Consider the following 10,870-nt stretch of genomic DNA (forward strand, 5'->3'; position numbering starts at 1 on the left):
TTGTATCTTCAGTTGTGGACTGTCCAAGGCATCTACAAACTGATCCATCACCAACAGCTTGAGGACATCGGGTGGTGCAGTTGGGTAGGCCTTGTGTGTGCCATACTTTCCAAATCCTGTGCCAGCTCTTGCAGGCTTTCCCCTCTAGCGTGGACTCTTGTTCTAAACCTAGCCCTGTAAACTTTGGACTGATTTTGAGTTCCATACCTGAGTTCTCGAGCAGCCACCAGTGCTCTATAGTTGTGCCTGTTGTCTGCTGACAACTGTCCAAGTATTTCCAGTGGTTGTCCCTTCAGGCTCGTTGCCAAGTACACTGCTTTCTGCTCCTCTGTCCATCCATTCATCTCTGCCGGGAGCTCAAATTGGGCTCTATATGCTTCCCACGGTGCCTTCCCATCGAATTCCTGTGGCTTCCTTCGTACTGGATCACCCATATTGCTGACATTCATATCTGGGATGTGACTTCCAACAGGACTGAAGATGTCTGCATTAGGGTTTGTCTGCGGGGTCTGGAAGGGGCTTCCTGTTGTCTGGGGCTGATTAGGCCTATGGCTAATATATCCTCCTTGTGTAAAAGACAATAAATCGTCCTTTAATGTATTTAATTCACTTTGAAATGTACTTATCTTTTCCATTTGTGTATGCTGGCTTTCTCTCAACAGTTGGAGACTTTCTTCTTGTTTATTTTCTTCCTCCTCCAACCACTGATGTAGTTTCTCTTCTTGTTTCTTTTCTTTTTCCTCCAACAACTGCTGTAATCTCTCTTCTTGTTTCTTTTTTTCCTCCAACAACTGCCGTAAACTCTTTTCTTGTTTCTTTTCTCGTTCTTCTTGTTTCTTTTGCTGTTCTTGTATTGCTGCCATCAAATCTGCTAAGCTGCAGTTTGATTTGCTACTTCTCGTTTCCATCTTCTTTTTTATTTTTATTTTCCGTCCCACTCTCTGACATTAATTTGTTACGTATCTACTTGTTTGTTAATTTCCGGTAGAAACTCTTTCAGAAGAACTTTAGGGATACAAGTCCTGTCTTGATTGATTTTAATAATACACAGTATTTCTACAGTCACTTTAACTTAACTACTTTTATAAACACACGCTTTAATTCACAGCGATTCACACACTTTATTTACGGTGCCTACTGTTCGCTTGACTCAATTATCTAAATCTCCAATCTATCTATATCTGACTTTATTTGCCGGGCATATATATTTAAAAAGGGGGCGTCCCGAACGCACTAGGAAATTCATGATCATTCGCGGGGTTCCTCGATATGTCATGATCTTTCTAGAAACTCCAGCGCGTATGCTCCCTGCGTCGCGTGACTTCCGCTGTCGTAACAATAACATAAAGAGGATCGAATACCCTGTCTCACATTTCACTGTTTCTTATACTCTTTAATTTTCTTTAAAACCGAGGGACATTTCTGTGTCCTCCATTTGTTCCTCACCAAGTGAAGAGTCATAAGAGTTGTAGCACATCGCATTTTATGTGTTTAACTTGTGTACTTATACTGACATATTTCACTACTACCTTTTTCTAGTTGTTAAAAATAAGAAGAGGCTGAAGGCTTTTTTTATTGCAACTGGGACTAGTTTAGTATCATTTCAAGAGTAAGTTAGATACATGCACGTATGTTTCACAAATCATGTGTTAGGTATATAAACGTGTTTCACAAATTCTGTATTATAAGCATACAAATGTATGCTGCATTGATTCTGTATATCTTTAAGTAAGTACAGTTTCTCACCAGTGAATTAACATGACACCTTACGGAAAGTATATATATATTTGAGGACTCTTGATTGGACAAGCATGATATTAATGGGCATCACATTGGTCTGTGATGTCAAAAACTGATAAGCTCGGAGGTTTATTGCGTACTTTGATACAAAAATGTTCAGTTGAAAACTCTGGGATCTCCAAACTAAAACAGCACACCGAAGTGCCCATGTAGAAAAATTTAAGATTCTTTTGGGCAAGTCTCAACCAACTTTAAGAGGCAGAGTAAACAAGACCAAAGAGGAAGACCACAACCAGAATACGTCATCACAACTGCTCCCTCGGTCTCTGTATTCAAGACCCATGACTCTAACCAATTTAACCATCTCCAATCAAATCTAGCAACAGAAGTTAGGGAAGCATAAACACTGTAGACAATGAATGATGCAAGTATAATATTGGCCAGCTTTACTCTGGGATGTACAAGTGCCCCATCGCTAACAGTCGTATATCATTTCAAATTGTTAGAACCTTATCTGCTAAAGAAACTGTGGATGACCTAAAGAAAAATAATTCAAGATGTATAATATTGTGTGATGAAACCACCACTGATAAAGATGTAAAGCAACTGGAAACACAAAATTAGTTTATCAGGAGATACCTATTAGTCACCTATTTTGGTCATGCTACACAAAAGCGTGTATCAGAGAAAATCATGCATTTCCTAATGGAAGAAATAGCCATCCCTCTGCGAATTTGTTTAAGTGCATCAAGTAATGGCCCTAATATAAAAAAAAACAATGCGGAATGATATCAATGATGCCCTTGAAGGAAGATGTCTGTGAAAGTCTTCTTATTTTCATCCTCTGCAACTTTCATGTCATCCAGAACGTAATCAGAAGTGGCCTAGATCTATAAGTTGTCAAAATGTCTACCTTTCTGTCAAAATTCTGCCAGCACGCTTCTACTGTGCCCATGAAAATAGAAATAAGAATTCCGTGTGAAAAGATAACCCAGTAAGTTCTCTAAACATTCATAATTACAAGAACTTCTGTATACAGGTAATTTTTTCTCATTTTATTGTCTTTTTTAAATAATATTGCCTTCTATCTGCCCCATTTTTTTAGACACTTGCCCTACTTTATTCCTCTGCTTTTTAATAATATAAACTTCCTTATATTTAGCCATATCTCTTGCCGATAATCTGGTGGGATACACATTTATATATATATAAGCGGTGATTCTGTTTTTCAATCAGTTGATAAATGCAAAGCATAGGATGATTTAAGCTATTTCATTTTGCTTATAAATAGAATTAAGTAAATTCACCAGGCTGATATCTTCGTGGGTAATGTCTTTCTAGGACAACTTTGCAAAGTTGCTATCGATACAGAACAGTATATTTGGAAATTTTGAGATTGTCAAGCCAGGAAGGGTAAGCTCTACTTTAAACTATTTTTTTCAACAAATGGAACATTAACTTACATCTTAATTGTTAGATTATATAATACTATATCTAACTAGTTATAAAATAATACGATAAGCTGCTGTTAAGATTTGACATGCTTTTAATTAACTAGATATTCTGAGGAGTTGTTACCCAGTTCCAGTTTCATAATGACTATTAATAATACCGTACAGTTTGTTTATCTACGTCATTGTTGTTAACAATACCATAAGTTTGTTAGGTTTGTTTGCTTCATGATAAGTGTTAATAATACTGTACGGTTTGTTTATTTTATCATACCTGTTAACAATACAGTATGGTTTTTTACTTCATCATAACTATTAACAATACAGTACGGTTTGTTTACTTCATCATAACTATTAACAATACAGTACGGTTTGTTTACTTCATTATACCTGTTAACAATACAGTATGGTTTTTTTACTTCATCATAACTATTAACAATACAGTAAGGTTTGTTTACTTCATAATAACTGTTAACAATACAGTACGGTTTGCTTATTTCATCATAACTATTAACAACACAGTACAGTTTGCTTACTTCATAACTATTCACAATACAAGACGGTTTGTTTACTTCATAATAACTGTTAACAATACACTACGGTTTGTTTACTTCATAATAACTGTTAACAATACAGTATGATTTATATGTATAATCATAACTGTCAATAAGGGTGTTTTTTATTTAATCGTGTTTCTCTTAATATTTGGACATTTGCTTGTTTGGTTGATTTACATTATACATATCCTTAAGATATTTATCCTATCACATTAAAGACAATTTAGTACTATAGAACTGTATACAACGTTCAAGATTACACAATATAGTTTTATTAAAACTTGAAAAAGACTGTAAGACTATATGTTTCGGCGGAATAACATTCCTGCCATCATCAGGTTGTACTCTCGATGATGGCGGTAAGTCTATTCCGTCGAAACAAGTGGAGTTTTACAGTCTTTTTAGTTGTGATAAAAATATAATTGTGTGATCTTAAACGTTGTGTTATAGTATAATATTTTTGCACAAGGTGCCGTATTTCAAAGTAATACAATCTAGTATTTTTTCAGAGTTGGTAAAATAAAGAATATAACGTGTATGTAAAAAGGCACCCGTTGCTACTGCAAGACAATCTGTTACCGAGAGTACATAATATTTATCGTGACATGAAATTCAATGAAACGTATAATTAAATGTGTTTATTATTGTATTATGATGAATGGATGTGTTCTTTAAAGAAGTTACCGTCTGTTTGCTTCATCGAAAGTAAAGTTGACTATTTAAATTTTCTATTGTTCTACATGTGATTATTATAAATTAAATATGGTTTACTATGGTTCTCACATAATATTTCTTTGAAAGATATATTAACTCATAATTTTTTGTATACCATTTATTTAAATATTGTTTTTTCGTAAATAAATAACATGGCGCATTATATTTGTTTTATTAAAAATTCACATCTGTTTATTGTTAACATATATCTCATTAAAGCAGTTGTTTTAGATTTTTATAAAAGAAGGTGAACTATTGAAGTTATCAAGAAAAGAAATGCAACCACGATGGTTTATCTTGGTAAGTTTCTTTGCTGTTTGAAGTACTTACATTAGGTTTAGTTTGTCTTAATTAATAAAAGAGATTTAATCCTACAGTCTACTAATAATGCAAAGAAAGAACGATTGTTTAGGTCTTGACCAGTTTACCTATTTTAAAGGACGAATCTTTGCATTGATATTATTTAAATAAGCTAACTTAGTTGAAGATAGAATAAGAGATATTATAAAATGATATAAACAGTATGAAATATAATTGTTAATTATAGAATAAATACAGATATTGTGTAGCGAATAAAAATTACTTTCCAAAAAGTTATACATTCCATATACGTATAGTTAGTAATAATGTTTATAAATATATGTATATTAATATTTTGTTGTGGTGGTCAATAAAGTCATTGTTATTCAAGTTAATTAATTGAATTGTAACTTAGTTCAGAGTATAGTAACGATCATAAATGAATTGTTGACTCAGTTTAATAAACAATACATGATATTGCATTATTGATTTCTTGGCTCAGTTTAGTGACAAATAAGTCTATTGGTCTATTTAATCGGATATTGAATCGCTTCTGTTACATCTGAGGTTTATAATTTCGCGTCTCTACTCTTTTTATATTGTCGAGAAATCTCTACCGTTACATCTGAGGTTTTTAATTTTAAGTTTCTATAGATTGTCGAAGAAATCTCTACAGTTACATCTAAGGTTCTTAACTTAAGTCTCTATACATTGTCGAGAAATCACTACCGTTACATAAGCCACAAACACACATCAGTGGTAAAGCCATACACGCAGCCTACATAAGATAATTAAGACGAATGTCCGCCTGGAAACGAGGCCAAAAGCGTATGTTTTCACAAAGATAAGGCTTCCGGTAATTGGAGATGAAATAGTTATTCATACTATTCGATACGAAGACATACTGGTCACGTCGCCAGATGCAACACTCATGGATTCCTTTGTGGTCAAACTATTGAAGCGGGCACTGGGATACTGTCGTCTTCGTACACTAGATTAATTATGGAAAGTAGCGGGGAGGAGTGGTGTGCTTTGGACACGACAGCCTTACTCTGGAGCCCCTTTTTTATGGAAGCTGCGTTGCAGGACTATTATCAAGATTACGGTCATCAGATACAGCATGACCGAACGTGGCGACATGGAGTGCAACAAAATCGTTTTAATATAACGTACTCAACTCTCTGTTGTTTCTGCATTGCTGATATCGATTTTTTACTCTGTATAGTGATTAGTACCTGGTACGTTAGCATAGATCTGTTGAAATAGTTAAATGTCTCGTATCTAGTATTATAATTACGGTAGTACTTATAGTAGGAATGGGCCAGATGTGCAATATGTGCAATACAAATTAAAATCTCAAACACACTGCAAACTGCATGTAAACAAAACTTTATAAGCACTTTACACATACTGCATGTAAACAAAACTTTATTAGCACTTTACACATACTGCATGTAAACAAAACTTTATAAGCACTTTACACATACCGTTGAGTAATAAGCACACCAACTACAGAGTAACAAGTTACCAAAGTACTTGAGAAAGTCGGTGAAGTAAAAACAAAAATTTCACAAATCATAAATTTGTCAATCTGACGTTGTTGGAAAAAAAAAAGCGCTCTCCTGTCTTCATCTTATGTAAATCTAAATATACATAATTGAATTACGCTACCTTGGTTAAAAGCGTTTTTTTACATATAACCTTGGTAATACCAAGTAAAAACAATAACCTTTTGCAACACTACTAACGGGCTAGAAATACACTAGTAGTTATATTCTATGGTTATGAACATGCTCTGTGAGTTGCCCAATATCAACCAGCCCTCATATCACGTGCGGGAGCATGACTGCTTATGTGCACGTGCTACATGATCAGCCTGCAGTTGTATCAGTTAGATAAAAAAATATAAACTACGCAAATTCTATAGATCTAGATTCTAACTATGATCTAACTTTTGAAAGCAAAGTTTTCAGTTCTTTACATCTGACTCGAGGGTTCTGTGTTGGACAAAGAAATGTTATCATAGCAGTCGGTACCTAAGACGTGAATCGCCGACGCAAGGACGAAAACTACCTCTGCCAAAATCTGACATGGCTTTTCTCGAGTGCTCTGGACAAGAACGATACATTGTGACCTATTGACATCTAAGGTTGTGCCTGAAAAGGTGTGATTTTAAAAATATGCCTTTCAAGGAAACAAAACAAGAGAAAAGGAGAAAACTTATGTTGATAACCTTGAAAAGTATTTCTCCCAGCAAAGAGAGCATTACTGCAAGATTAGAGATAAGGTTAGAAACAGTAATGTTGAATATGCAAAATATGCCTTAGGCATTAATCCAGTCAAACAAAAAGCTGCCACCCTGGCTAGATGAAAGAAAAACTATAGCAAAAATATCAGCAAAAGCCAGGAAATGTCGAGAGATAGCTCTAAAAAAGCTATAAGAATGATAGGCCTAGAGCCCAGTCACTCCTCAGACTTAGCACCAAGAAAAGCTACAAGAAGGATAGGCCTAGAGCCCACTCACTCTCGAGACTTAGCACCAAGAAAAGCAACGAGAAGGATAGGCCTAGAGCCCAGTTATTCCCGAGACTTAGTACAAAAACAATCTATGAGACAAGTGTAAAAAAATTCTAACAAAAATTTAAGAAGTAGCAATGGGAGCACCAAAAAGTAAAGAAGCAAAGTAGGAATGAGCAGGATAACATTACAATACTTGGTGTTTTTTGACATGGTGCAACCTCAAAGCTGGTGTGTCCATCGTTCCGCCCATTTCTACTATGTGTTTTACTTTGAACTTAGATCCAGTTATAGACTTGAATTGAGTTTTATCAGTAGCTAATTCTTTCTAAGTATCCAAAAAAAATTCAAAAATCAGTGGTTTTGATACAATTCTTTTGGGCCACCCCTTACCAGTCCGATAGCTATAATATCATTCCCTAAGCATAGTATGACTATTGGAGCTTTCTGTCTCACTTCCTACACCATACATCTCCCTTATGATGGCACGCAATTCGTTAGGGTCACGTCATTTCGTTATACATACATGTACCTATACTTGGTTGCTGAAACAAAGTTTACAACAGAGAAATTTAGCTACATACACCTTTCATTAAGTTTGAACAATTACTAAGTTGCAAAAAACACATGAACTAGGAATGGGCGGAACGATGGTCACACCCATTTTGAGATTGCACCATGTCAAAAGTCACCAAGTGCTATGATTTTATCCCTCCCATTCCTAATTTTTTTATTTAATTTTTTTTACACTTATATTAGTATTAGTCTGTTGGTTGAATTTGGTTCCTAGTAAACTTTGTGTGGTACTACTGACTTGCTATCTAAGCGCAGTTAATAGTGCCTGGTGTAACGATAATAATCTCTTGACACCGTTTAGCAGTAAGTACCTGTTATGTTAATATTCTTCTGTTGACTCATTGCAGCGTCTAGCAACTGTGACGTGGTTCATTTCAATAACTCGTAAGTTTTTGTTACGATTGTTCTATTGATTCAGTTATTCCATTAATTTGTGGTATGTTAGTACTTATATTTTAAATCGTTTTAATGCGGAGTACCTATTATGCTAGTACTAATCTGTTGATTCAGGTCAGTGACTAATACTGTGTATGACAATATTGATCTGTTGACTAAGTTCGGTGACTGATATGTTACAATTAATTTGTTAGATCATTTCAGTTATATGTGTCTGTTACGTTATTATTGCTGTCTTTGATTCTGCTCAGTGATTGGTTGTTGGGGTAAAATTAGCATTGAATTGACGACTCAGTTCAATGACTTGAGCATTTGTTCTTAGTTTTGAAACTGTTGACTCAGTTCAAATAATAGTTCCTTGTACTTGATATGTACGACTCAATTCATTACATAATACCTGTAATGCTAGCATTTATGTGTTGACTCATCTGAGTTACTAATACCTAGTATGTTGAGTCTCTTTAGTTACTAATGTTACTATGTTAATATTGATATGTTGACTCAGTTCTATGACTAATACCTGGTGTGTCAGTAATGAACTGATCACTCTGCTCAGTGACCAGTGTGTTTTATGTTATAGCATTGACTTGTTGACACTGTTTAGTGATTAGTTCCTGTTATGAGAGGTATTATAGTATGAATCAATTGACTTAGTTCTATGATAAGTACTTCGTGCGTTAGCAGTGATCTATTTATTTAGTTCAGTAATTGGAACCTTGTGTTGGTATTCATTTAACTCAATTCGGCGACTAGTATTTAGTATTTTAGTACTAATCTCTTGACGCAGTTCAGTGAATAGTATTTAGTATTATATGATTAATTTCTTGACGCTGTTTTTTGACTAGTATTTAGTATTATAGGATTAATCTCTTGACACAGTTCTGTCTGTAACACGTGGTACATTTGTTTTTATCTGTTGGCTCATTTGAGGAATTAGTACCACCAAAGTGATTACTGATTTGTTGATTCCGTTAGTGTTGATTTCTGGAGCAGTAATTAGTACCTGGTATGTTAGTATACTGAGATGTTGCTGGAATATTAGTATTTTTCTGTTGTATCAGTTCAGTTACTTTAAACTAGGGCTGGGTGTAACCTAGTATTTGGCATGATCGGACTGTTCACTGACTCGTACGTCGTATATTAGTATCGACTTGTTGACACAGTTCAGTAAGCAGCACGTCGTACGTTACTATTGATTAGTTGACTCAATTCATTAAGCAACACCTCGTATGTTACTATTGATCTGTTGACACAGTTCAGTAAGCAGCACCTCGTATGTTAGTACTGATCTGTTAACTCAGTATAGTAAGTAGTACCTCACATGTTAATACTGATCTGTTGCTTTTATTACAGTTCAACGATTGCTTGGTGAGCACAACTCCGATTCAACGATACCTTTACGTAATTCATCACAAACTTCCTCTAACTGGGATGAAAGTATCAATTCCTGAACAACCGGGATATCAGAACGAGTTTAGTATCATCACTGTCCAGCGTTCCTACACAATAGTTGCCAGGTATGGGTCTTCATAAACATAATATTTTATCAGACCTCTATAGATATTTAGAACTTAAGTGTGTCCCAGTGCTGGACCTTTGCTGCATTATAAGGGTAACAGTCACATACCACTATTCGATCAAACAACAGTAGTCCAAGAGTTAGCGGTGGGTGCTTTTGGCTAGCTGCCTTCCCTCTAGTCTATAAGCTTAAATTAGGACGGTTATCACACATAGTCCTTGAGTAGCTTTACCTGAATAAAATGTTATAACACATCTAAAACACGTGCTCTTGAATTACTATTCTTGAAACTTTTGTCACTCTTCTCCCCATTATAACAAGAAAGTATAGGGCGAGTGAAAGATAGTTTGAGCAAGAAGCTAAACAAATATGGATAATAATATCATTATTGTTAGGGGTGCCAGATGCGATTTCGATATGGGCAAGTAAGTAAAAGCTTATCATCTTGCATCAAATGAAATACTCTCGAAATGTGGAGCTGCAATACTATAATTTACTCATTAATCTAAAAAAATCAGGAGGTTTATTAATTTCCCTACCCCTTATCAATAAATGTTAATCAATAAAATCAATAAATTGTCTATAGGTAATAAAATATAAAACATGGGTTGATCCTACGATCACGAAAAACAATGAAATATAAACCACGAGTGATTTCAACGATCAAAATGGAGAATGAAATATAAACCACCAGTAATTTCAACGATAACAACAGAGAACGAAATATAAACCACGAGTGATTTCAACAATAACAACAGAGAACGAAATATAAACCACGAGTGATTTCAATAATAACAACAGAGAACGAAATATAAACCACGAGTGATTTCAACAATAACAACAGAGAACGAAATATAAACCACGAGTGATTTCAACTATAACAACAGAGAACGAAATATAAACCACGAGTGATTTCAACAATAACAACAGAGAACGAAATATAAACCACGAGTGATTTCAATAATAACAACAGAGAACGAAATATAAACCACGAGTGATTTCAACAATAACAACAGAGAACGAAATATAAACCACGAGTGATTTCAATAATAACAACAGAGAACGAAATATAAACCACGAGTGATTTCAACAATAACAAC

General features: G+C 34.7%; 1 protein-coding gene across 1 annotated transcript in view; it reads left to right on the plus strand.

Annotated features, from left to right (window-relative positions):
* Positions 1 to 10,870, plus strand: part of LOC106458430 (FYVE, RhoGEF and PH domain-containing protein 6-like) — a 43,941-nt gene that overhangs the window by 17,609 nt on the left and 15,462 nt on the right. The window contains exons 5-7 of the mRNA XM_013917942.2: positions 3,082 to 3,153; positions 4,694 to 4,762; positions 9,605 to 9,768. Coding sequence (XP_013773396.1) covers positions 3,082 to 3,153; positions 4,694 to 4,762; positions 9,605 to 9,768 — 305 coding nt within the window. The remainder of the gene's footprint in view (positions 1 to 3,081; positions 3,154 to 4,693; positions 4,763 to 9,604; positions 9,769 to 10,870) is intronic.

Source organism: Limulus polyphemus, unplaced genomic scaffold (genome assembly GCF_000517525.1).
Source record: "Limulus polyphemus unplaced genomic scaffold, Limulus_polyphemus-2.1.2 Scaffold462, whole genome shotgun sequence".
NCBI classification, from domain to species: Eukaryota; Metazoa; Arthropoda; class Merostomata; order Xiphosura; family Limulidae; genus Limulus; species Limulus polyphemus.